Source organism: Ursus arctos, unplaced genomic scaffold, assembly GCF_023065955.2.
Source record: "Ursus arctos isolate Adak ecotype North America unplaced genomic scaffold, UrsArc2.0 scaffold_8, whole genome shotgun sequence".
NCBI lineage: Eukaryota > Metazoa > Chordata > Mammalia > Carnivora > Ursidae > Ursus > Ursus arctos.
This window is the reverse complement of record NW_026623100.1, coordinates 36,179,555-36,193,740: the sequence shown is the minus strand read 5'-3', so window position 1 is coordinate 36,193,740 and position 14,186 is coordinate 36,179,555. Positions and strand designations below refer to the sequence as shown.

The window sequence follows — 14,186 nt, the reverse complement described above, 5'->3', positions numbered from 1 at the left end:
TGCGCTTTTCAATGGTTAAAATGATGAATTTCAGGGGATGTGAGATTTACCTCAATTAGAAAACAGTCCCCCCACCCTTGCCTTGAAGGGGTCTGTCTGAAGCAGGCTGTCCCAAGGTTGGCAATGGCTGGGCCAGTAGAATGCAGAATGGTTTGGGGTAGACAAGAAGAATGACACAGTCACGGCTGAGATGGGACCCGCCGTCCCCAGACGACAGCCAGCCAGAGCACCTCCTCCGGAGCCTGGGCCACGGAGGAGTGGATGCAAGGCACAGAAAGCCTCACCATGTCCGACCCTTCCTCGAAGCATCAGAACAGAAATGACTCGGGGTTCAATGGATGATTAAAAGCGGTCAGTCAGACACAGAACTTACATTCAGGTTGGATCCTAATGATCACCTGGTTCCACCCCACCTGGGCAAGACTCTAGTGAGAAGCTTTTGGTCTCACCTGGACTGCTCAACTTTTACAGTGTCTGGACCATGAAAGCCCTGCAAGCCTCTGGAAACATCTCCCAGGACCCCCGAGTCCCCCTCTGCAGCTAAGCATTGCCAGGGACCTCCTGCGGGCTCAGCCCCCTCTGGTCAGTGTCAGAGCAGGAAGAAAAGAAAAGCAGAGTGGGGTCAAGGATGCAAGCAGGGTTTGGGGGCAGATTTGAAAGAGAGAAACCGTAGAGAAAGAGAAAGCGAAGGGAAATTGTGGAGAAAGAGACATCTGAGGGGGAGAGGCAGAGCAGGGCTTGGTAGACTTGAAGGCAATGATGTTGAAATGGTTGCTTAGCCCCCGGGGAGTCCCTTCAGAGATCCGATAAAACTCCCCCAAGTGGGGCAGGGTGAGCTCCCAACCCCCTCTCAAGGCCGGCTGCAAACCACTGACGTAGGAAAAGAATGTGGGCTTCAGAATGACACAGGCCACCACAGAACACTTATTTCCCGTGAAGCCTCAGGGCAGAGGTTCTCAAACTTTTTGATCACAGGACGTAACTCTTCAAATTTACTGAGGACCCCAAAGAGCTTTTATTTAGATGGCTTGTATCGAATGACCTTTACCGGATTAGAAGTAACAACTGAGGCATTTAAAAATATTTATTTAGGGGCGCCTGACTGGTTCGGTGGGTAGAGCCTGAAACTCTTTTTTTTTTTTTTTTTTAAGATTTTATTTATTTATTTGACAGAGAGAGACAACCAGCGAGAGAGGGAACACAAGCAGGGGGAGTGGGAGAGGAAGAAGCAGGCTCATAGTGGAGGAGCCTGATGTGGGGCTCGATCCCAGAACGCCGGGATCACGCCCTGAGCCGAAGGCAGACGCTTAACCGCTGTGCCACCCAGGCGCCCCAAGAAACTCTTGATCTCGGGGTCGTGAGTTCAAGCCCCACACTGGGTGGGGAGCCTACTTAAAGAAATATTTGTAAAAGTTAAAAATATTTATTTAGTAATTAACCTGAAATTAACGGTGATAAACCCAATCCATGCTAATAGAAGTGACCTATTTTTCTGAAAAGTAACTATAATTTCCAAAATGAAGGAAAAAGAAAAGTGCCATTATTTATATTTTACAAATCTCTTTAATGCCTGGCTGGGTTATCATATCTACTGCTACATTCACCCTGTCAAGATGTCTTGTTCTGGGTGACATCTAGGAAGAAAAATCGAATGAGATATAGATTGTTGGAAAAGGAGGCATATTTTAATAAATTTGCAGATAACTGTGGACATCCTTCTTCAATACTACACCAAAAACTTGGCAAGTAGTATTTCCTAAAAGCAGGTGGAGGAACATTTTGTACTCTGTTACATTCAAGTCATGGTTCTAAAAAAAAAAAAAAAAAAAAAAAGTCCACGGTTCGGTCTTGCACTTTGAATGAATATCTTACCCATGCATGATTCTGGTTGCTGGGAAACTTTCTGCTAGTTGAGTTATGTAGACCTCCCGAAGGTTGACACATTTGATTCCATAATGTGAAAAGAATCACATTCATTAATATTGCCATCAATCTCATCAGCAAAGTCATTACATGCCGAGAAGCTAAAAGATGCAATTTTCTATGATTCCAATTCCGGTTTGAAAGCTCAAATGTTATAATTGGCAACAGATAAGAAATGTCTGCTTGAGGTGGGTCGCTCACTCTTTCATTCCCAAGAAAATGTCAGTTAAATGCCCAAGTCTGAATAGGCGCAGTGTGTCAGTCATTCTTTCAAGTAAAAACAATATTCCAGGAAAACACACACACACACACACACACACACACACACAAAACTGGCTGGTTCAGCTTGCAACTCAAGCAGCCATACATGTGCTTCTTCTTGCAACAGTCATCATTTTTCAGTGTGGAGCAGACGTGCTCTATGCATACTTCTGTCTCAGCACTCAAAATATCACAATCATGTATATTTGAGGATCAAGATTAATAAAATTAGAGCACCTGGGTGGCTCAGTCGGTTAAACATCTGACTTCGGCTCAGGTCATGATCCCAGGGTCTGGGGATCAGGTCCTGCATCAAGCTCCCTGCTTGTGCTCAGTGGGAAGCCTGCTCTGCTCCCACCCCCTATTCATGCGCTCTATCTCTCAAATAATAAAATCTTTTTTAAAAAGATTAATAGAATTAATAATTGTACAGCTTTATTAAGAACATTCCTCAACTAAACTGGCTTTAAAAAAAAAAAAACCTGCAAATACGAGGGTGAAGAATACAATGGCAAGTACAACTTGGCACCCAAGCCTTCACTAGTATTAAGATACCAGCAGTTTTACCTTCCCTCACTGTTGTACTATCAGTGCAAATGCTGACACAATGAAAAAGGCACATAGCACCTTGAGGTTATTCTGAAAATAGTTGTAACCTTGCTGGCCTCCTCAAAGAGTCTTGGGGATTCCCCCCAGGAGTCCCTGTAACACACTTGAAAAAACTCTTGGGAAAATTCATTGCACATGTCAGCTTCTGGTTCCTCACCTGTAAGGTCCTAATGATACCACTCTGTGGGGTTTTGTGAAAAGTAAACAAGATAGTATGAGTGAGGTTCCTGGCACACAGCGGACTCATTAAATATGAGTTCATTTCACTGTCCCTAACCCTCAACCCGCACCACTCAGATGCATCTAGTGAACTCCTACTGATTCTTCAATACCCACTCACTTGTCTCCACTCTGATAAGCTTCCCCTGACTCCCCCAGACAGAGATGGTTGACCACATATTGGAACACAGGATAACCACGTGCTTCTGTGTCTTTCTCTTCAACTGGACTATGGTCTTCAGAGCGCAGACACCATGCCTTACTCATGTCAGTAACCCTTATATAGAGCAAGGTGCCCAGTAATGGAAATCCCAATGAATGGGTCTTTCCTTCCCCAAGTTGGCTACAAGTTCACTTTGTCACCAGAGGATAGAACCACAATTCTCAAGGAATGCCATCACACTGCATTAGCAGTAAGGGAGTATGTCGGTGGACAGAGGGGATGAGAGGAGTCACAACGAGATGGAGGTGTTCTGGGAAGGGCAGGAGTCATCTTCTCAAAGTTGGTCCAGGCCCACCCTGGCTGAAACATTCTCATGGGCCCTGTTGGCATGTCTCCAGCAGTGGGGACAGACATAGTGTTGGAGTCATTCACATAATAGCCCCTGCTGTGTGACCTTAGGTAGGGCTTATTACCTCTCTAGGTCCTAGCTCCCCTGGTGGTAAATGGATAACAAGAATATTTACATCATAATGTTTCGAGGCAATACGAGACTCAGTCTAAGTGTCTACTTCCCCTCCCCTATCCACTTCCCATGACCTACAAGAGCAACGTGGAAAATCCCACCCGCAGCTGCTCTTGAGGTGACCCCCGGGAAGCAGTCCTGGTGCTCCTGGAGGGTATGAATTGAACAGTGTGGGCCAAGCCCTGTGCGAAGTGTCTTTCAAGCATTTCCCACTTTGATGGGGCGAACAAAGGCCATCAGTGTGATTTCACTAAGTCTGGTTAGAAGGACCGACCCTGAGACCCTCTGAGTGACATAAAGGGAGGGGTCACTGAGGGGCGCTGCAGCCCCAAAGAGGTGCAGGAAAGAAGTGAAGCATGAACCCAGCACATCACACGACCTACAGCCGCCGGGGAAAGGAAAGGCACGCTGCTAATTAGGAAACAGTTAAGAAAACAGTTCCTTCCTTGTCCTGGGTTTAGACCTGTCCTGTCCTTGATCATTAATTTTGGCCTTGAGTGATGTGGCTTGATGTGTATCATTTAACAGACTCAACAGTTAAAGATACAGGAGAGCCCACAGCTCATGCTGGGGTTGGGGACAGAGGACCATGTCCTCTCCCCGGATTGCTCTACAGAACTGGGGGCCAGCAGGCCTCCAGGAGGTGTTCCTCCGGACTGGATGACTCAGTGAGGAAGAATGAACCTACCAGGCAAGGACACTTCTGTCTCCCATGGAAATCCTTCTCTTGTTCCCCCAGACCGACCTACCCTGACTCTACCCCAGACCAGAGTCTTTCACTGCTGGATGGTGGTGTTTTTCAAACTGCTCATTGGGACCCATTAGTAGGCCATGTCATCAACTGAGGGAGATGACTGATATGTCTTTTTAACAACGGAATAAAGAAGAAAATATCAGAGCACATCTTTCACTGTAAAATCACTATTAGTTGAAACTTTGGGGTATATTTTCATATATGCATTCCTCTGTGCACTATGTCTTGATATAGAATGTATTTCTTGTTGTGGATAACAATCATGCCTGAAAGGAAGGTTGTCGGAGAAGAACTGAAGAACAAAGAAATCACCATCTTGGCCCTTGAGTGTCGAGAGCCAAGGGGTGTGACAGGAATGATGGCGCACGCCCTCCTGGCCCTGGCCCCCCACCCAGGCCAACTCTGATAAAGACCGTGGCTGTGGGAAGGAGGCTGGGGAGGGGCCTCAGAGACAGGAGCAGAGCAAAGGTAAGAAGACAGCCCACCCTGCCCCATCCAGCACCTGGGGCCATCTGGCTAAGTAGTCTCCCCTGGCGGGAGCCCCACATCTCCTAACACCCCAGCATCTGACAGAGCCATAGCCTCACGTGAGGAGCCACGTCACTACCCTTCTGCTCATCACCCGCTGAGGCTCACCTGTCAGCGGCCAGGGTGCTGTCTCTCCAGCAGTCTGGGCCCCAGGCCTCGCGCATACCTCCAGGCCCACCTTGTGGGGACAGGCTCCTTTCAGTGGCCCAGGCTGTTGGCTAGGCCCAGGATACCCACAGCACTTACAGTGTGGAAGGGGGCACCCCGACCTCTGGTAGAACCAGCTGGCAATCTCCCAGTAGCCCCGCTTCCTCACGGCACAATTATAAGGTCACGGGAAGCAGACAGAATGCTTGGTTTCCTGACACTGATGACAATGGAATCTTTGGGGCTGGTGGAATCATAGCGAAGACAAACTGTAAAGCAGGGTTTTCACTGAAGGGTGCCCTCGGTCTGTAACGTGGGCGGTTTTTATGCCTGTCCTAGGAGGGTTCAAAGAAAAGCTGAGGGATGCTGATTCATTTCCCAGCACACCTCAAAGATACCAAGGCCCACATGTCCATCAACAGATGAATGGATAAACAAGATGTGGGATATACGAACAATGAGATAGGACTCAGCCTTAACAAGGAAGGAAATTCTGACACGTGCTACGACAAAAAAGAACCTTGAAAACGTTATGCTAAATGAAATAAGGCAGACACAAAGGGATAATATTATATGACACCACTTACATGAGGTGCCTAGAATAGTCAGATTCACAGAGACAGAAAGTAGAAGCGAGGTTTCCAGGTGCTGAGGGGAGGAGGAATGGGCAGGTACTGTTTAATGGGCAGGGAGTTTCAGTTTGGGATGATGGAGAAGTTCTGGGGATGGATGGTGGCGATGGTTGCCCAACAATGTGAATGTGTTATTGCCACTGAACTGTACATCTAAAAATGGTTTAAATGGTTAAAATGTTATGTTATATATATTTTACCAAAATAAAAAAAAATGAAGCACAAAAAAATGAAACATCTCAACACAAAGAGTCAGTTGCTGTCCCTAATGTAAGGGGACATTGACTCCCTTGTAGGGGAATGATGGAAACAAAGGTGCACAGATATTTACTGATACCTGTCTGGTGCCTAGCACTGTGTTGGGAATAGGACTAATTAAAGGGGTTAGAGTCACCACAGCCATACTGTTTTCATGGCCAAATGAAGAAAGAAGTGGTCCCTGCTTCTTGGAGCTGAAAATGTAGGGAAGATGGCCTAGTATGGTAGCCTCCAAAGATGGCCCCATGAGCCAGCATCCTAGCATTCCCCTCCTTCACATCCTTGTATGGTGCCCCTCCACATTGATCAAGCTGGCCCCATGGCTCAAAGCAGGACCTGAAGTTTCTGCTCGCATGCCTTTGGGAGCCCTAAGTGGCCACGTAAGAAGTCCGGCTACTCTACAGGAGGGGTCACACTAGAGGCCTTGTGGAAGGGGGAAGGTCCCGAGGCTACACGGGGAGAAGAAGGCCAGGAGTCCCAGCACCCCAGCTGGAGGGTGGTAGGAGTAAAGACAGTGACAGTCACGAGCTCTCATAAAAGTTCAGGAAGGTCTCAGAGAGATATTTTACACCCATGTGCACAGCAGCATGACTCACTCATAGCAGCATGACCCAAGTGTCCACTGACAGATAAATGGACATTTATCCCATATACATACAACGGAATATGTTCAGCCTTGAAAGGGAAGGGAATTCTGACCGGGCTACGTCATGGATGAACCTCGAGGACATTATACTAAGTGAAAGCAGCCCGTCCCCAGAGACATGAGACATTATTACGTAGTGGGTAGAGATTTCTGTTGGGGGCAACGAAAGAGTTCTGGGGATGGATGGTGGTGATGGTTACACGAGACTATGAATGTGCTTAATACCACCCAAGTGCACACTTAAAGGTCATGAAGATGGCAAGTTTTGTGTTATGTGGATTTGACCACATTTTTGTTAAAAGTCCAGGTGTGACATGGTGAGGACACAGGTTGTGGGTCTGGGGCACGCTGACCAGCGCCTGGGTGGGGAAGAGGGAAGGGAGGAGAGGGCGGAACATGGCTCCGGTTCTGACAGGGATGCGGGCATACCTGGTGGTGTCATTGACTTCGAGACGGAGCAGAGAGAAGGAGAGGAGATGGGGTGCTCCGGACTCCCAGAGAGAGAGAGACAGGCTGCTTCTGCCCAAGAGTCAGGAGACAAGACCTACTGTAAGAAGCTGCTCGACACCTTAAGATCCTGCAGGCAGCCTTGATTCTGCACAAACACTGAGGACTTGCTCTGTTTGGGGCATTCTGTTGACACTTCATTAGAATATCCATCGGGCAAACAACGTGATAAAAATTCCAAGTATCAGCCCAAAACCAAAAGACGATGGCAACTGAAAGGAGAAAAAAAGATGGCCGAGGTTTCTGCTGAAGGAAGGTCTGCTGTTCGCGGCACAGACACCCTCCCACAAAAAGGAGAGGTAGACTCTGGTAACTCTGATACTTGCCCACCATCGGCGCCCTGACTCAAGTCTGCTCACCTCAAGACCTGGCAGCTCTCACTCCCCGCACCGTCCCCAGCAGAGTCCTGCTCTCCTCACCCTCAAGAACCCACCCTAATATCCATCTTTCTAAACCCTAACTGAAACTACCCTTTCCAGGAAACAGCTAGCCAGGAAGGGGTGGTGGCAGCTGGATAAGCCAGCTGTGATGGAATACACTCTGAGAGGGTGAGAGGGGTAGTCTTTGAACTCAAAAGGCCAATTAGAACTGGGGAAGAGATTTGAAATATCTCTGACAACATGTTAACATCCTTAATATATAAAGAGCCCTTTACAACTAATTAAGAAAAAGGCAAACTCCACCCCCCCCCGCTCAAAAAAACTGGGCAAATTAAAAAACAATTCAGTAAGAAATAAATGCAACTAGGTAATGACATTGAAATATCACAAATACTACTTGAACCTAAGAGATGGTTAAAGAAGACTGTGAAAGCAAGATGATGTTTTGTGTTAGCAGGCTTATAGGAAAATAAACCTTCATACTCAGCTGATGAGAGGGTAAAGCTGGTATAGATTTTCAGGAACACAATTCGGGAGATGCAGCAAATCCTTACACATCTGTAACTTGTGACACAGTAATGCCACTTCCAGTATTTACCCAAAGAAAATCATTAAATATGGGGACAAAGATTTCATCCCCAGGATATTTCTCACAGTGACAGTATCCTTGAGCACTGGATATAAATACAAAAAATTTGATATAACCTAAGTATACATCAACAGGGGATTGATTTACTGAGTTAGGGTGCAGCCATATAACAAAATACTATGCAGACATTTTAAAAGGTGTGTTAAAGAATATTTACCGACATAAAAAGATGCCCCAGGTTTATTGTTGAATGAAAATGTAAATATTCAAACATTTGAAAAAAGATATCTGGGATGGGATTATCTCTACGGAGGAAGGGAAGGAATCCGGACTTCTGGTGGAGGGTGAGACTGGTCGGGTTCCATTCCTTGTCCTGGGTAATATACATGGACAGCCCCCTCCTCATTCACTCGTTAGAGCTGGGTGTCTCAGCCTTGGCACCATGAACATTTGAGGCTGGATAACTCTTTGCTGTGGGTGTTGTGGGGCCGTCCTGTCTGCGGTAGGATGTTTAGCAGTATCTCTGGCCCCTACCCACTAGATCCGGAGAGCAGACCCCCACCCTCTCCGCAGCCAGTGGCAACAACCCAGATGTCTGAGAGCCAGCGCAGTAAAGCATACGTTTATATTGAATGTACTTTACTCAGGTGTTAAATTTCACAACTAAAATTGCTTTTTTAAAAAGAAGAAAAAAAGAATCTTGGAGCAAATATATCAAACTGCTAAGTTAATTCGAAGTACCTGCATTTGGGGCCATGCTTTACTTTTTTAGACACTTTAGACCCTTTTTCAAATTGAGTACATATTATGTTCACAAAAAGAAAGTAGAATGCTGTTTTTGATGCTTTAAAGTCACTTTCAGGGGCGCCTGGGTGGCTCAGATGGTTAAGCGTCTGCCTTCGGCTCAGGTCATGAGCCCCGCATCAGGTTCCCTGCTCTCCCTCTCCCTCTCCCTCTACTGTTCCCCCTGCTCCCCCTGCTCTCTTGCTCTGTCAAATAAATAAAATAAAATCTTTAAAAAATAAAAATAAATAAAAAAAATAAAGTCACTTTCAATGTTTAAAAAGCCAGATTCAGAGAGTCCAGTGCCCTGCAGCCCACCTTCCCTCTACAGGTCAGTCCCATCTGCTCCTCAGGAGTGTTTCCACCTTCGGAGGTTTCTATAAGATCCTCCAGGCTCCTGCCTGGAGCCTAGAGACCCCCAGGAGACAGAAGGGAGGGGAGGAGAATGTAGGAGGAGGGGCCAACTATGGAGACAGGGAGCAGAAGAGAGACCCTGACAGGTTGAGGAACGGAAGAAGCAGTAATGCCTCCAGTTTCTCGCTGGTGAGCCTGGCTGAAGCAGGGTAGAAATTCACCAAGCCAGGTCACAGGAGATCACAGGCTCAAAGAAGCAAGATGTCTGAGTGCCAAGGGAAGGAGGATCCGGTTTTGCTCTTGGAGGTATCCCCAACACCTCGAACAGCATCCGACACATAGTAGGTGCTCAATAAATATTTGTTCCATGAACCAAATGCAGGAATAGAGGGACATAAATAATCACATTAGCTGGTGGAAAATGGGCAGGGCAGAAGAGAGGTACAGATGGTTAAATGCTATAGGAAATGAAGCTGCTTGTTCATGTTGGTAATCAGTCAAAACTATCTGCCACAGCCCAGGTACTCATGGGAGTTCTTGTTAACTAATTATTTAATTGATACAAGAACAAAGGAACGATAAGTATTCGTGAATAGCCTCCACCCCGAACACTTGAGAGAGGGAAACCAGAAAGTGCCCTCAGAGTCCAACCTCCCAGAGCTCATAGTCTATTTTGGGAGGTGGGTCCTGAAATTACATCCGCGCCTGGAATGCCCTGGGAACAACTGCAGGGAAAGTGAGGGCGGCAGGGCACACGCATTTCGCGCTGCAGGTGGGAGCCAAGCCCACAGCGCAGGCCGGTTTCTCTGCCAGCAGTCCACAGCCCCCTCTATGCCAGGAGGGGATTGGGCTCGAGACTTCTCACCCCTGACTGCATATCTGAAACGTTGGAGAATTTTTAGAAACCCCTCCAGTGATTCAAGAAAGGAGGGGATAAGAAGGTTGGTCGTGGTCTTTTTTAAAGCCCTCCCCATGATTCTGATGTGCAGCCAGGGTTGAGAACCCCAGCCAAAATGATCTGTAAATTCTGGGTCTGATTCTAATGGCCTCTCTCCCCAAGCATCAACTCAGCCCCAGACTTCGGCAGGAATAGCCTCTGGGGTGGGAGTGAGGGAAGGAATGGCGTTAATTTCACATTTCACCAGCTCTCACCTCAGTATCTCTCAAGGGGTGGTTCCAAAATGTTCTGTATCAAATAGATGTTAAGTGCTGAGTCTCAGGTCACTTAGAGCTGCTGGATCAGAAGCCAGGAATCTGTCTTTCAAGCACACTCTCCAGAGGATTCTCAGGCACAGGAAAGTATGAGGACCGTCGCCCCTGACTGCGTGAGGCTCCCAGGTACCTCTGAAGGATGGCCAGAGCCTGGGCCAGAAAGGACGCCCACACTACAGAGCACCGAACTTGTGCTCAGCACCAGACAGCCTGATGAATAGGACAGGCTGCTGCCCCGGAAGAGTCACGGCATCCAAAGCGTGGATCTGAGTGCCGAGCACAGGCTGGCTGCAGTGAGCGCTCTAACAGACCAAGCAAGGTATTGTACATATAGAGAGAAGAGACTAAGGGATGCCAGGGGAAACCTGGGTGCCTTCTTGGAGAAGGCGGCATTGCAGCACAGCCTTGGAAAACAATAGACTTTGAATAGTTGGAAATGTTATGTATTATGTCTCAGTTTTGCTAGGAGCTTATCAATACAAATAAATAATAAAGGGTGGGGAACGCAGACTCTGGGCGGACAGCAGCTGCATGGGCTACGTGGGCCAGGGTACAGCCAAGAGGGCCCTCAAAAGATTTGGTCACATTCTTGACTCAAGGGCACTGCCCACTCCAAGCACTCCCTGCCATGACCACTGACCTGGACACATACAACTTTCCCAGGTTTCCATTTCCTTATCTGCGGAGTAGAGAGATTAGAAGCTACCACAAGACTGTTCCAGAACCAGGGAAAGAGAGCTGTGAACAGATCCGAAAGCATCCAAGAGACCTGGTCTGCTGTAGGCCCCTGGTCTCAAGATCCTTACAGAACTTCTTTTCCCGCCAAGGATGGACCCACAATTTCTATAAGGGAATGACTTAGGCAGACGAGCTAGCGACCTTGTCATGAAGTTGCATTTCATAGTAGGCACCCAGGAATGTCACCAGTTAATGAAAATAGCAACGTGTTCGAAAATGTTTTGACTCACGCTTTTCAAAAGAGAGATAAAATGTAAATTGTCCCATCACAAATAATAAAGGCAAGTAGTCTCACTTTGCCAAATTGTGTCTACCATCTATGATCATTATTATTCTGGGGAGCTTGGGGACCAGATGGAGATCATGGGTCAGAGCTAAAGAACCCCCTGTGCCCTCATTCTTTCCAAATCTCATGAAAACACCAGCCACTTTTCCCTCTACTTTTGACCATCTTTTGTAATGCACGTATTTTTTAATCCCACAAAACCATAGGATATGCCTCCTGGTAAGAGAGAAACCCCTTGTCCTCTCATTATGTATCTTTCTTTACAGAACTGGGGTTCTGACTCAGCCATTGTTCCTTCTTTTAATTTTAACATATCCTTCCTCTTCCCTTTGCCCCTCCTGACACACCTCTTCCCATGGGAATGTCTGCCTCAGAGAGGTTGGGTTAAGGGTGCGAGGTGAGAAGGGGAGTTGTGGGTCCTTTGTTGCTCCAGAGAGAGAGACCCTCTCTTGTCTAAGCACCTCAAGTAGCCGCATAGGCTCTTTGAGACGCAGCAGATTCAATATGGCCATTGTTCAATAAAGATGGGCCAATGAATGAGTGAATGAATGAAATCAAGGCAGTTTCAAAAACACACCACCTACACGCCCAGTTTCTGAGTGATCCCGATTCCTCTCTCTATTGTGCACCCGTCTTTCTTTTCCCACCCCTATCCCGGTAAGTGCTCGACCTTTATTACCTCTCGGTGTAGGTCTTAGAAAAGTAGTAACTGTTGACATACTATGGCCCTTTCAGTTTTCCAAAATTTCAGAGCACTATGGTATTTATGATGCTCGGTTTCATCCTCCGCGTCCCTCCCTGCAGGGCTGAGATTTCTGTCCCTGGGCCGTGGGCTAGGGTTAGGGCAGGAGCGGTGGCCGCAGACCCGGCCGGGCGCGCCAAGCGTTGGGGGGCGCGGGCGCGGCGGCCGCCGGGCTCTCACCTCGGAAAGTCAGGCTGGCGACCGGGTCACTGCGCCGGTCCTTCTTCACACTGGGGAGGTTGCTGGCCCTCACCAGCAGGCAGCTCAGCATGGTTCGGCCGCCGCGGGAACGCAGAGGCGCGCGGGCAGGACGCGAGCGGCAGCGGGAGCAGAGGGCCCAGGCACAAACGAGCGAGCGCCCGGCTCCGCGGCACCCGTGCCAGAGGGGAGCTGTCGCCTTCGCTGCGCTTCCGCGGAGAAGTCCCCGCGCCTGGCCGAGGCCGCGGGGAGGACACCGGACACCCGCTGGGCGGTCCCTCCCACCCCCCCAACCCGCCCCGCCCAGCGGCTGGTGGGCAGGGCGGGGCCGGGGTCAGAAACGCGCGGGTGGGGGCGCTGGTCCCCCTCGGCGGCTCCCAGCCCCGGGGCCGGGAACCGAAGCGCCGCTGACGCGGGGCGCACGGGCGGGCCAGGCCGCGGCAACTCGGCGCCCGCCGCCCGACTCGCCCGAGCACCGAGCGCACCAGTGCGGACCTGGCGGGCGGCCGCGGCTCTGCAGCCCGCTGCGCCCAGCCGGGGCCCGCGCTCCGGGGGCGCTGGGACACTGGGACGACGGAGGACTGAGCGAAGGCTGGAGGAGGGGACGTCCGGCTGCAGGAACGCGAGTGTCTGCGGCAAACTACTAGTTGGGCGAGCGCTGGAGGACCGTGCGGAGCGGCGGGGCGACACGCTGCACCCTGAGCTCCCGGCCTCGCGCCGCACGCCCCAGTACCCGCCCTCGGTGCCCAGGCGGCCGTTCTGGAAGGATTCCCGGGCCCGAGCCCTCGCGAACCCGCCTCTCAACTTCCTCAAGCAGTCTGGGGTCGTTCGTCTCCCTGGGCGGGGGGTCTCTGTCCAAAGGACAGTGCGTTCCCTGGAGCACAGAGATCCACCCGCTGCCCACTCGGTCCCCTGCCATCCCCGACAGCACCCTCCAGGCCCCGCGCCCCCACAGGGGGAGGAATTGCGTTTCGCGTGAGCCCGCAGTGGTGACAGCCCTGAGCACCTGTTCCTTGTTCTGTCAGGCTCCCCTCCAGCTGATGGACTTCTAGACCACGGGAGCCCTGGCTTCTCACCTCTATACCCCTACACTCCAGCACCCAGCACGGGGCAGGGCACTGTCCCTCCTCCACCTCCGCGCTAGTCCTTAGCCTAAATTCAAGGACGAGTCGTCGTTCTGCTGCATAACCTCTCCTTGCTGTCCCCTCCCTTATTTAGAGGATCGATCCAGCATTTTCATGTGGCTAACCCATGACCCCGTGAAATCCAACTGTCTACCCCCGCTCCGCCCCACTACTAAAGGGGTTGGAGAATCACACAGCTAACCTGTCCCCAGCACTTGATCTTCATGACCCATGACTCAGGTGGACCCTTCCTGCTGCCCAGGAAGCAATCTTTCCACAATCTCTTTAGAAACCAGTTTCATATGTTTCTCCCCAAACCTACAAAAAGCTGATTGCCATCCTCACTCTGTTTGCTTCCTATTTACCAAGTAGAGAACTTCTCCAGGCTCCCAGCCTCCTAACCCCCATCAGCATCTGTCCCCAAATCCTTTGCCTTCTCTGCCATTGTTTTGAATGAAGCATCTGTATCCCTGAGACCAGCTGGCCATGTGGGCACTAGATCCTACCCCTCTCACTCCCTCAGTGACAAATCTGAGGCTGTCTTCTCCCCAACCTTAAAGGTTGCACCTGTTCTAGCTGGCTGGGGACCTCGTCCTCCTGACTCTCCCAC

General features: G+C 49.7%; 1 protein-coding gene across 30 annotated transcripts in view; it reads right to left on the bottom strand.

The window, feature by feature from the left end:
* Positions 1-14,186, bottom strand: part of DYSF (dysferlin) — a 209,874-nt gene that overhangs the window by 181,629 nt on the left and 14,059 nt on the right. For 13 of the 30 annotated variants that reach the window (XM_044392322.3, XM_044392343.3, XM_048222685.2 and 10 more), the window contains exon 1: positions 12,435-12,713. The exons of 11 other annotated variants lie outside the window; for them this stretch is intronic. In XM_044392322.3, coding sequence (XP_044248257.2) covers positions 12,435-12,525 — 91 coding nt within the window. In that variant the 5' untranslated portion in view covers positions 12,526-12,713. Of the gene's footprint in view, positions 1-12,434; positions 12,714-14,186 lie in introns of those variants that run through there. 6 more of the 30 variants (XM_048222686.2, XM_048222687.2, XM_057309168.1 and 3 more) reach the window with 1 other exon arrangement.